Genomic DNA, 12611 nt, shown 5'->3' with positions numbered 1-12611 from the left:
GGGGGGGCGGCGGGCATGTGGGACCGGCTGCGGGGCAGTCGGGCGGCGGGCGGCGGCCGGAGCGCGGCCGCGATGGCGCAGCGGGAGGAGAAGGAGCCGGGGGCGGGCGAGGGAGAATCGGGAAGCGGGGCTGGGGCCGACGCCGAGCGGGGATCGAGCGGAGCCGCCGCTCCTGCTGCTGCTCCTGCTGCTCCTGCTGCTGCTCCCTTCCAGCCCCCCGAAGGTGGTTTCGGCTGGGTGGTGGTCTTCGCCGCCGCTTGGTGCAACGGTTCCATCTTCGGCATCCATAATTCCTTCGGGATCCTCTACATGATGCTGCAGAACGACCTGGGGGAAGGGGAGAACGACCCCGCGTTGGAGTTTAAAACAGGTAACCGGGATCCCCGGCCCCTCTCCCGAGCCGAGCAGAAGGGGTTGCCCGGGTCGCCGATGGGGGCTCGCTGAAGCGGAGTTGGCATCCCCGGGGGGAAACCGGGGTTTTGGTCGGGGGTTTGGATGGAGGGAAGGTGCCGGTTCAGCCTCCCGGAGCACACCGAGGAGGCTGCGGGGCTGGAAGCTCCTTGTCGGATGCGTTGAACCGTGATTATTCCCCGCACACGCCCTCCCTCCTTTCGATCCTTGTAGTGGTGGCTATATTTATCTCCGACAGCATCATGTGTTTCTAAGCTCCTGGGTACTCAATGAAAAGTAATTCATTGGGAAAGCTTGCCCAGAGTTCGTCCCTGCCCGGTGTGTTTTTTGGAGTAAGGAGAGGAAAGCTGGGGAATCAGCTGTTGTGTGTGAGCCACCCCCCTCTTTGGGGTTTTCTTCTGCCTGTTGGTTTGTGAGGTGGAGGGGGTTTTCGTGTTGTCTGTCTGCTTCATCTGCTGGCTCGGGGTTAACCACAGGAGAGCATCTGTCCTCCCACCACCCTTCCTCCCTGTCGGATCCGTTGGGTGGGAAAGCCCAGGCTGGGCAGGTCTGGCACCAGGTTACAGCGAAGGCAACGTGGGGTCTCGAGTAGCTGCCACCCCTTACCAGCAAACCCCACAAACTGCACCCAGTTGTGTGTTTAGGTAGGACCTAGAGAATCGAGGCTAAGTAGCATTCATGCAGGGAAAAGGGACATTTCTGGCTGCAGAGACACCACTGTTGAAGTTGACTTGGCAAGGGGACGCCAGCCCCATGGGGTGTTGGTCCCAGTGGGTCGGTGATAGATACCTGAGCCTTGTCCCAGGTTCTGCTGTGTCCTCCCTGAGCAGATCACACCCATCCCTGCAATGGACACCCATGGGCCACCTTGCTTTGATCTGGTGGGCAGAGACAAGCACTTGGCGTTGAGGGAATCTACTTGTGGTGTTGTCCTGACTCTGGCTGGGATGTGGGAAAGGGTTGGAAACCAAAGTGGGAGTGTGCTGTGGAGACAGGCAGTGGGGAGTGGGAGTGTGAGGACCCCAGAGTCTTATTTGATGGAGCAGTGGTGCCCGTGGTCCCTCTGCTGAGCTGGCTGGTGATCCCGGTGAGGAGCGTGGCGGGATGAGCCGCGTTACGGGCTGCACTGCATCGACAGGACACAAATTAACTGGGGAGAACTGGTGCCATCCTGTAATTATGGGCAGTAACAGAGCGCCGCAGAGAGCTGCGGACGTGTGGCCGGTTGTAATTAGGGTGACTGATGGTTCTGGAGGAGTGTGCAGCAGCGTGATGATGCCCAGGAAGCTCATCTCTGTTTCCTGCTCCCTCTGATCCTATCTAGAAAGCCTAAGGCAGAGCTCTTGAAGGCAGAAGCGGTAACAAAAGAAATTAAATCCCGCGAGTTCTGGTGGTTTAAAGGCTCCATACCCAAGAAGGGAGGTTGTAGGAGCCAGCATCTGCCTCTCTCTTCTGCCATCTCTTTATTTATGGCTCTGACCGTGCAGAGGCCTTGAAAAAAGCAAAGCGTGTGGGTGTGGGAGGTGAAGCTGGGCTCGGTAATTAAACTGCCCGGGTGACGAATATATGCATTTTTGGTCCGGGTTCTCAACGAGGAGGTCGTTCCTAACCCCCGTGCCGTGGCTGGGCGCCGCCTCTGGGGTGCGGGGTGGCCGGCGGCGGCAGAAGGTGCCGGTGATGGGAGCCATCTGTGGTACCTCGGGGGAGGCTGCAGCTGCGGTGTCGGGAGCTGAGGGCAGCTGGGGTGCAGCGTGGGGCCCCCTCCAGCCTTTCCTCCCTTCCCTCCCTTCCCCGGGTTGCATAATTTCCCCGCGGCGCTCGTTTGCGTGCAAACATAATCAGGAAAATAGTGTAGCTCCTTTCCAAGCGCGAAGTGATACGGCCTTCCTGAAAAAGGCTGGGGGCTGCCCGGCTGTTTGTCCTCCGGCCTCCGTCTGTTCCTGCCGGCTGCGAGCAACAGCCAAACCCCCGGGGTCCCCCTCGTCCCCCTCCATCCGGGAGCGGCCCGGGGGGGAGATGGGGGGAAGGGACACCGAGGACACGCACAGGCGGACACGGAGGACGCGGCCGCCTCGCTCGGCCCTTCGGCTCCGAAACCTCCCCGGCGGTCTCGGGAAGGTGGGTTGGGATCAAAAGAAGGGATTCATTCGGAGGCAAAACGAGGAGCGGTGTTGGAAGGCGGTCCGGCAGGCCCTTTAAAAATAGGGTTCTGTTTATGCCGAAGCAGGTACTCGTCTGCACTAAACAATAGCCGCCCCAGCGCGGGGCTATAATTACCGAGGTTTATTTCTTGTTTGCATTGGTCACGTTTTCTCGCGTTTGATCTCGGGGAAACGCAGGATCCGCGGAGTTCAGCTTTGGGGTCAGGCTTTGCAAACAAACCCTCAGCTCAAGACCTCGTAGAACACATAGGCTCCGGGCTTTAGGGAAATATACTGCGCCGCGTGTGTCAACAAGCAGCGGCGGCCCGGCCGCCGGGACCACCGCGTGGCCCTGCGCTGCGGGATGCCAGAGCTGCTGGGGGCTTCTGGGGGCACATTCTGTGCTTTCAGGTTTGTTTTCTTATGGGGAGGGAGTGGAGGATTGAAAATGGAGGGGGGTTGGTGAGGCTGGAATAATAAATAAATAAATAAATAAATACCCGTATGAGCGCTCGGCCCGGGGGTGGAAAAAAAAAAAAAAAAAAATCAAAACAAACCAAAACCACCTCCTTCTCCTCAGCTGGAGAGGTGTTGAGTGATGCTTGATGGTTTGCTGGGAGAGGAGTGGTGGTGTTTCCCTCCGGTTGTACAAGGCTTGTTCCTGTGCTGAGGGATGTGTGGGGCACAGCTGCACGGGTGCCAGCACTGCCAGGCGTGGGCTGAGGGACTGAGGAACCATCCCAGGGTGCTCATCTTCCTCAGCTCCAAAAGCCACTTCGGGTGGCAGAGGCATCCTGGTAAGCATTAACTGGACATTGACCTTCTGGAATCGATGTCTGTTGCTTGGATGCTCTCCCGGCCTCAGGAGAGGTGAGTGTGGGATGAGCCTGGCCCTGTCCAGGTCTCTGTCCTTAGCCAAGGTTGGGGGTTTCAGCCATGGAGGTCTCACTTGTGACCAAGCCACCCAAAGGATGCTTTGGAGAGCCAGGAGTGTGGCATCTTGTTCCTCCAAACACATCCTTGATGCTTGAAAGTCTGGCAAGCACCAGGGGGACAGCTTGGAGAGGTACATTGATTTTTTTTTTTTATTATTATTTCTTTTTTTCAAAAGTGCTTATTTATCATTTTCTTCCCCCCTCCTCTGCTTTGTGTCAATATCCTGGGTACAGATTAACTCTCTTTGCTTAATATTTAATGTTCCTGCTGCTGGGAACAGGAGCTGCTCTGGTTTGGGTGCAGCTCCTCCCAGTGTGTCCGTGTCTGGCAGCATCCTCCCATCCTTGTGCAGGGACACAGGGAGCAGCTTCTCCCCATGAGCCCAGCTGCTCTCAAGCACCCTGGGCATGGCCCATGGCCCTGGCCTTCTCCTACCTCATGGTGTCCACAAAGCTGAGGTGTAGCTGATATCATCTCTACCTTGTATTCCCATCTGTTTCTGTGGGGAATTGCTCCCTGAGCAGTGATTCCACACCCTTAGGGCAGGTGAGCTTAGCTGGAAAAGGCTGGTTTTACTCCAACATGGTGATGGAGGCTTGGTAAGAGAGAATGAGGTTGTTTTGGGGGGGGGAAAAAACCAACCAAACAACAAAACATTTCAACAAAACAAAATAGTTGTGGTGAGAGATCAGGAGGAGAAGCTGTGGATGAATCTTTGGGCTGAAGAACCCCAACCCTAGGTGTGGGTGTTGGGGTGAGGGCAACTTGCCCTCATATATTAAAAGTGTCAAGCAGCCAGGAACATCCCTGAGACCTGGGATGGGTGTCATCACCCAGTGCTGGCACCCAGGAGGCTCCTCTTCCTCTCATCTCTTCAAGCTGACACTGTGGTTGTCATCTCCTTACCCAAACCCACAGGATTTGGGACTTTTATTTCATTACCATTAATGAAATTATATTTCGTTATCATTTGGGACATTTATTTCATTGCACTGGCCTCGTTTCACAGATGGGTGCTGTGGAGCTTGGTGATCCTGGAGGCTTCCCCACATCCCTCCAGGGTTTCCAGTCACCCTCCCCATATCCCAGCCCCGCAGAGGGATGTGTGGGCATGAGCCATACTGGAAATAGGGAACAGCTTGGACCAGGATGTAAAACTGCCAAAAAAGGGCTCCCCAAAAAGCCTTTTTGTCACCCAGTCCTGCTAGCTGGGGGGAGCAAAGGGCACTGTGGAGCTTTTCTGGGGGTTTCCTGCAGTGGGATGCTGAGTGCAAGGTGAGATAAAGCAGCCTGGAAAGCAAACACAACACAGTCCTGTCATTAAACCTGGTTCTTGAGGCCATCAGCAGTGATTAAGGTTATTAAGAGGCCTGAGGGCTGTTTCTAAGGAAGGTTCTTGTTTGTAAAGCCTGCTGGGGCCCTCTCAGCCAGCACACTTGCCATTTTAGTGGGGTTTCATTTATTTTTAAGTGTCCTTCACCATCCAGCCAAGGAGATGCTCCAGTCTCAGTCGTGTTGTCTGGTGGTGGCAGCTCCTGTGGCTTTGCTGTAGCAGAAGATGGCAGCATGTAGGGGGGTGCAGTTGGTTTGGGGTTGTGTAATTGGTTTGGGGTTGGTTTTTTTTGATGGTTTTAGAACAAACCAAACAAACCCCTCTCACCTTGCTGGCCTTGGGCTGTGGTTTAAGCGTGGAAGGTGTTGGCTTTTGGTTCCGTCGGCGGTAAAGGAGCAGTTTTGTAGTGCCTGGGGTTTTTTTTTGGGGGGGGGAGTCCAGCAGTTTGACAAACCACCTTTTGATCCCCTTTAAACATCCTGGGTAGGTGGGTTCTGCCCTTCAGCTGGGGTGGTTGACATCCAGACCTAACCCATCAGGTTGGATGAAGTCCTGTAGCTGACCTGGCTGGTGGTGCCCGTTGGGCCGGCTGCACATAGCTGGTGTGGGTGTTGTCACCTGCCTCGTGTCCCCAGGGCAGCTCCCTGTGCTCCCTCCCTCCCTCCTCACCCCACGTGTTAGGGATCTGGTGGTTTAAGAGGTTCATCCCGTTTGTGGGGTGGCACTGTCAGCCACCACACGCCGCGGGGTGTCAGGAGAGCGGTGGGAGAAGGCCAAAAATCTGGGGGTGCCATGGAGACCCCCGTGCTGGGTGGACGTGGAGCTGGGGCTGCTGCATCCCTCGTGGGGTTTGTAGGGGAAGGAGGAACAACCTGGGTTTCCACCATCCCAAGGCTGGTTTTGTATCCTGTAGCACGCGGGAGGGGACAATTCCCACTGGGGACATCGTGGGTGGCCCTAAACAAGCCCTTCTTCTGCCATGCTAACAGGGCTAATCCCAGTGGAGACAGTGGCACTGGCACCTGCTGTGCCCAGGGCAGGATTTGGATGACTCGGCAGCATCTGGATATAGGACCCAGATAACCTTTTGCTTTTTTATCCCAGTGGCTCCTCGGGCCCTCAGCCAGGCTGGCGTGACGCGTGTGCCAGTGGCCAAGTGACACTGTGGATGGGTGAAGCCCAAGGGGACCTCAGTGGCCTTTGGGTGGGTGCCCGTGTCCTGGGTCTTACCCAGCACCCCACGTGTGGGCTCCCAGAGCTGGTGCCCCCCTTGCTGAAAGCAGCTGACCCACCTCCAGGGTTAGGGGGTCACCCACTTCTTGGTTGGCATTTGGGTGCCATCAGGAATTTCTGGCTTGTCCCCAAATACCACTGTCACTCCCGCTCAGGTTTTAAGGTTTTTTTTTGGGATGGTGACCTCATGGGGGTTTCCTACAAGCCAGGCAGGGCATGGAGGAGGATGCCAATGTTTCCCAAGTGGGCTGGTGGCCGTTCACCCACCTCTTGTAGCCAACATTTTCCCTGGGGAATCTCTTTTCCCCGCCTTTCCGCGTCCCGGTGTGTCCGTGGCGTAACCATCCCGGCTCTGCCAACAGGGTGAGGGCCAAAAGGAATGGTCACCCCTGGGATACTCCAATATAACCCACCTACAAAACCACTGCTACACCCATTCCAGTGGGGGATCTCTTGGCTTTTCCCTTCCTCTTCCTCAGAAGTTTGGTTATTGCCCCTTCAAAGGGAAGGAGGTGCTGCCTTTTGGTGGGAAATGGCCTGGAGAAGGGACGTGGGGCTGGGCATTGCCTTGAGAGGGGATCTCCTGGTTCTCTGTGGGTTCTGGGAGCTTGGTTGGCTCTGGCTTTTATTTCTGTCCCCCATCTTCCCCCTCTCCCCTCCCCAACTTCTCTGAGAGAGTTGGGGCAGTTGCAAAACCCCCGTGACGCGCGCCGGGAATTGCCGTAACACGCTCACCAGGCGCGAGCCATTCCCACCTCTCCCCAGCACCTCGTACAACAGGTCCTGCCAGCTCCTGGGGCAGGCAGGACATGGGGCTGCCTGCCTGCACCCCTGCCTGCACCCTGCCTGCACCCTACCTGCACCCTACCTGCACCCTACCTGCACCCTTCCTGCCCCACCACCCATCCCCGGGCAGCACCGCTCCCACCGTGGCTTCGTCGCGAGGTGGCACGGCCCTGGGAGCTGTTAGAACATTTTCAGGCTTCTTTTGCCCTGGGAGCTGTTAGAACGTTTTCAGGCTTCTTTTCTTTCCCCCCCTCCCTCCCTCTTTTGTGTGTAGATCCCTAAAAAAAAAAAATAAAAAAAAAAAAATACACCCGATGGGAGAGGTGCCTCCAGGGCATCCCCTGAGCTGGGGGAGGCAGGGCCTCAGCGTGAGTTGGAGGCATAATTTTGAGGTTGACACCATGGCTTTGGAGCCATCTGGTCTCCAGAACCTTATGGTGGAGGAGATGAGCTCACCAGGCCCTGAGTTGGTTTTTTTTTTTCTTCCCCATTTTGGGGCTTTTAATTTTTTCTTTGCCTTTGGGTTTGGGTTTAGCAGCTCAGTGATGGATTTGTAGCTTGCAGAGCACCCACCCATCACCCCATCCCAAGGGACCAGCTGGGACAGGGACCCCTCAGCCACCAGTGGCATCCCCCTAAATCCCCTTTGTTGGCCATCTGGCATCAGGCACCAAAACAAAGGGGTTTGTTTCAAGCTCTTGGCCTTAATCTGCTGGCCAGCAGATCCTGTGCACGAAAGGGAGGTGAAATCTGTCCCTCTTGGGGGATGTTGGGGCTTGCCAAGGAGTCAGGCATTTCAGCCAGAGGCTTTATCCAAACCCCAAGAGCAGGAGCTTTAAGAAAACTGGAAAGCAAACACTGTGGAATGAGGGCTGTGCCTCCCCTGCACTCTCTGAATCGGGTCTGCTGGGGGGGAAAAGAAATAAATAATAGAAATAATAATAAAAATCATCTGTGATTAAGGATTGGCTGTAATTACCTAATGGGTATGCACCAGATGATGCCCAGACAAGCTCCCTCCTGGGATTTCCCAACTTTTAGTGTGTTCAACTTTGCAGTCATCCTAAAGTGCTCCTAGATTTGTGGAGTTATTGATATTAGGGCAGTGCTTGCAGGAGGCTGGTGGCTGAGCTCCTCAGCTTTGATGGCCAGGGACAGCTTGGGGACATGAAAGATGGATCCCCTCGTTCCATATCCACCATTGCCATGGTAGAAACAATTTAAAAAAAAAAAAAAAAGGGAAAAAATCTGCTTTTTGGGTCTATCAGCCAAGCGAGTCGGGCATCTGGGGACGTGTGCTGGGTGAGGAGGCAACACCGAGAGGTTCTTGGGGCTGGGCCAGCTCTTGCTCTGTGTGTTTTAGCAAAAAAACCCACATTTATTTCTTAAGGTTTGGGTAAGCAGTGAAAGTGGGGAGCACCGGGGGGAGCTTGTCTGGGATTAAAATCACCCACAAGCCAAGCACGCCGAGCTCCTGAGCCTGGGGAGAGCTTAATTAAAGTCAAAAGGAACAACGTTTCCAAGAAAATAATACCCGAGTAGTTAAATGGGATATTTTTGTTCTGGACCCAGAATGTATCTTTTTTTTTTTTTTTTTTTTTTTCCTTTTTTTCTTTCTTTTTAATTTTTTTTTTTTTTTTTAGCTTTTGTTTCCCCCCTCCTTCTTCGGTGTCAGCTTTAATAAAACCAAATGAGATCTCCAAGAAAAACAAATTGGAGCTCTTAAAAGGCGCTGGGGAGATAAAAATCAGTTCGGAGTGTTGCTGGTAACACCTTGGGTTATTAAAACGGAAAGAATGCTAACGATGCGATTTGCATCGGCCTTTCTTGTGGCTGTGCCCCTGGCAGGAGCCCTGGGGATAGGGGCAGGGGGGGCACGGCAGGACCGACCCTCCCCACCCCCCCCTGCCCATCACCGTGGCCTCTGGGCTGGGGTGCGGGGCACGGGCCAAAGGGATTGGGAGGTATTTGGGCAGTGGTCACAAGTTTGGGGGGGAGGAAAGGGAAGGGAGGGGGGATTTGGGAGGGTTTTGGGTGTTCTTTCCCAAAGCTGGTAAATACCTAAAGCTGGTGGGGTTGGGAGTGGTGCTGAGGTTAAGTATGAAAAGAGTTGAAAAAATGGCAAGAATCAGGATGTGGGGGGCACCAAACTTCAGAAAAAAAAAAAAAAAATAACCACCCAAACAAAATAAATCAGGGCTGGTCTTGCTGGAAGGGACATTGTAACCTGTGAGAGCTCTTTTGGAGGTGCTGGATGTGTGGATGAAAATACCAAGGTGCTTGGGGTGGCTGAGATGCTGGGATGGGGAACTGGGGTCATGTCCCCCAAAATCAGTGCCCCAACCCACCTGGTGTGGCTGAGAGCCCTGAGTCCTGCACTGAGTGGTGCTCCCAAGGCATCCTGGCTGCTTCCTGGGATGCTGGAGGAGGGATGTGGGAAGGGCTGGGGAGCAGCTGGTGAGGTGGTTTTGCACTTTGGTCCCTCAACCATCTTCTTTCTGCCTTCTCATAGGATGAGTGGGTTAAATGCTGCTGCTTTTATTTCATTTTTTTTAATCATGTGCTCCCATCCTGGACCATCTCCTGGTGGGAAGCAAGTGGAGGAACCAACATCCACCCTGGCTCCCACCCAAGGGCCAGAGGGATGGGAGCAGGGGTTGGGGTGATGCTGCTGGCTCAGGTTTGGGGGGAGGTGCTGGGTGTCCCTCTTTTTGTTGAGCAGGGGGATGTTTTTGGACAGGGTGGCTTGGAAGTGCCCAGTGTGATGCCTTCCATCCCATAATCCCCACCCACCTCCAGTGCAAAGGCCAGGCCCCATCAGATAAAGCAATTAGAGCTTTATGGCTTAATTGCAGGGTGTAATAACCACAGTGTGTGAGGGAGATAGGACGTGGCCAGGGGGTGACTATCAGCTGGGTTGGGTTTTTTGGGTAGGTTTTGGATTTTTTGTTTTTTTTCTTTATTCAAACTCAGTGCTGCTGGAGGGGTGAGAGCTTCACAGGGTTCCTCCTGCCTGTACCCTGCTTTGTCTCCTGCTCACTGGGACACCCAGCATCCAACAAAAGCCTTGCTGACCACCCCTGCAGCTGGTGAAAAAACCCAGGAAAGGGTGAAACTGGCCAGGGATGTGGTCAACCCCTTTCTAGATGGCTTTTCCCTTGCATCTTGGTTCCATCCCTCGTGGCTTTTTCCTGTTGGCAGGTTGCAAGTGCAGGTTCTCCTCTGCTCAGGGACATCCTCAAGCCTTGGCACGAGGTTTTTCCACTCTTAGGGTTGCACGTGAAATGCTACGAGGTGGGCAAAGGAAAATGTTGGATTTGGTGCCTCCTTTGGTGACAACTTGTTGGGGTTGGTGTGGGAGAGGTGAGTGGGGTGTCAGTCCAGGACCCAGAGCTCTGCTCATCTCCAGCCTGGGGGATCTGGTTTTCCAGTGTCCTCATGGAACCTGTGGCCATCAAAGTGGCTCTGTGATCCTGGTGTTGGGATTTTGGGGCATTTTCCTGCCCAGACTGGCCTGGCTGGGGATTTCCTACCTTGAAAATGAGGATTTTTGGGGTCTAGGTTGGTGCAGGGTGGGTTTCTCACCAAGAATTGGTGAGAAATAATAATTTTTAGCACCAGGCTTGGTGGAGTCAGGTTAATGGTTGGACTCAACAATCTTAAAAATCTTTTTTCCAACAAAAATGATTCGATGATTCTATGATTTTAAGGCTTGTCCTGATGTCTTCAGGGCAACGAGATAAAATCTCAGGACACATGGGGACAAGGGAGGATGTCACAAGCTTTGAGCTGGCAGAGCCTTTGGGATCTGCATACATTAAGGGAGCTTGATGTAAAATCAAATGCATTGCCCAAAGCAAAGAAATCACTGCAGATACTCTTTTTTTTTTTTTGTTGTTGTTGTTGTTGGAGCTGTTAAACTCTGCCCTGCTTCAGCTCATCAACCAAAGCCTGAACCAAACAGTCCTGATTTGACCTCAGTGTCTGTCTGTTTAACCCTCACTGCCTCAGCCTAAGCTACACCTGGAGATAGGAGTAACCCTTATCTACATTTCTAGAGCTTGTTTTTCTCCCTGGGGATAACATCCCCCTTGACCTCAAGTTTCCCAACCACCCTGCTTACAGCCTCCCCCCCACTCCCCCAGTCATGGTTTGTGCTCTGCTGGCCTCATAAACCAAAAAAACCCTGCAGGAAAAAAAAAAAAAAAAAAAAAAAAAAAAGAGAATCAAGAAAGCAGTTTTTACAGCAGGGTTTTTCTCTTCAAGGAAGGTGGTTGCTCTGATTTACTGTGGAATGGAGAGGGAAGGAGGGGGGAAAAAAGTCAAGAAAAACCCTAAAAGCTGGTGGGGAGATGATGTCAGGCCAAGCAGCATGAGCAGCAACATCTTGGGGAGCTTTTCATGGTTCCTCCCCTGCCAAAGGAGGAGGAATTGGGTCTTGCAAAATGCCAGGCAGTGCTGGGTGATGTTGGCCCTTTTTGGCTGGCACTTTTTGCAGCACATGGTCCTTTCTCCTGTCCCCTGGCCACTCAGCTCTCAGGGTTGTTCTCAGCCTTTGAATCTGGGAAAAAGATGGAGAGATGGAAAGAAATTGAAAAACGAGGAAGAAAAGGACCCCAAAAAGCAGGATGGTGGAGCCAGTGTGTGAGCAGCAGGTTGTTGGCTGGGTTCCCCTTTAGTCAGGGCTGGGGATGAGTCCATCTCCTTTTCCATTTTCTTATGAATGAGTCAGTTTTGGCTCAGCCCCATGGTCCAACTGGTTGGGTGAGAAGCAGCTGGGATTAATCTCATCAGGAATGAGACAGGAGTCAGCTTCTCCCCGTGGGATCCCCAGCTCCTCCCTCCACTGAGGCCCCTCCTGATGGCAGCAGCGTGGGAACCCCCTGAGCCCCAACTCTGGGGGGATTTGGCTTCTCCATCACCCCATTTCCCTGTGCTGCTGGACACACTGAAGCTGCAGGTTGGGTCAAACCAAGTGGAAGATGCCAGCAGGGATCTGGATCATGGGGATCTGCCCTGGGTCAGTGCCTCAGCACAGGTAATTTATTTTTTGGGGGGGAATTTCAGCTTCTGGTCACCTGTGGTTGCTGCTTGGCTGTGGCTTGGGTGTGTTGGTTGCTCACCCCATTCCAGAGTTGCTCCTTGGCCAGGAGGAAGGATTTGTCCTTTTGCCATGAGCTGGAGCAGTTGGGATTCTGGAGCCCTTTGGGACCCCTGGTCCTACTTTGCTGCTGGCACAGGACACAGATTTTCAGCCCCTGGCCCTGCTCTGTCCCTCTGTGGTGCCACCATCTGTGTGTGCCCAGAGCTCCCTGGCCCTGCAAGAAGGGAGAGCCCAGTGCTGGGGTCATTGCTGAGCTCTGCCTGGGAGCTGGTGATGCTTCAGCAAACAGAATCATAGAACCCCAGAGTGGTTTGGGTTGGAAGGGACCTTTAAAGTCCATACAGTCCAACCTCCCTGCAGAGAGCAGGGCCATATTCAACTAGATCAGGTTGCTCTGAACCCCATCCAACCTGACCTTGAATGTTTCTAGGGACTGGGGCTTCTGCCACCTCTCTGGACCAGCTGGGCCAGTGTCTCACCATCCTCGTTGTAAAAAAAAATTCTTCCTAATGTCCCATCTAAATCTCCCTTCTTTCAGTTTACAACCATCACCCCTTGTCCTGTCACTGCAGGCCCTGCTAAAAGTTTTCCCCCTTCTTTCTTGCAGACCCCTTTAGGTACTGAAAGGTCACAATTGGGTCTCCCAGAACCTTCTTTTCTCCAGACT

The 12611-nt window shown here is 53.7% G+C and overlaps 1 protein-coding gene across 2 annotated transcripts in view; it reads left to right on the top strand.

Moving 5' to 3' along the window:
- SLC16A2 (solute carrier family 16 member 2) overlaps positions 1 to 12611 on the top strand; it is a 36095-nt gene continuing 23484 nt past the window's right edge. Inside the window, exon 1 of one of the 2 annotated variants that reach the window (XM_071757658.1) lies at positions 1 to 370. In XM_071757658.1, coding sequence (XP_071613759.1) covers positions 16 to 370 — 355 coding nt within the window. In that variant the 5' untranslated portion in view covers positions 1 to 15. The remainder of the gene's footprint in view (positions 371 to 12611) is intronic. The other variant, XM_071757657.1, reaches the window with a different exon arrangement.

The sequence above is a fragment of the Heliangelus exortis genome, chromosome 14 (genome assembly GCF_036169615.1).
Source record: "Heliangelus exortis chromosome 14, bHelExo1.hap1, whole genome shotgun sequence".
NCBI classification, from domain to species: Eukaryota; Metazoa; Chordata; class Aves; order Apodiformes; family Trochilidae; genus Heliangelus; species Heliangelus exortis.
The sequence above is the reverse complement of the archived record's forward strand: the minus strand, read 5'-3'. Positions and strand labels throughout refer to the sequence as shown.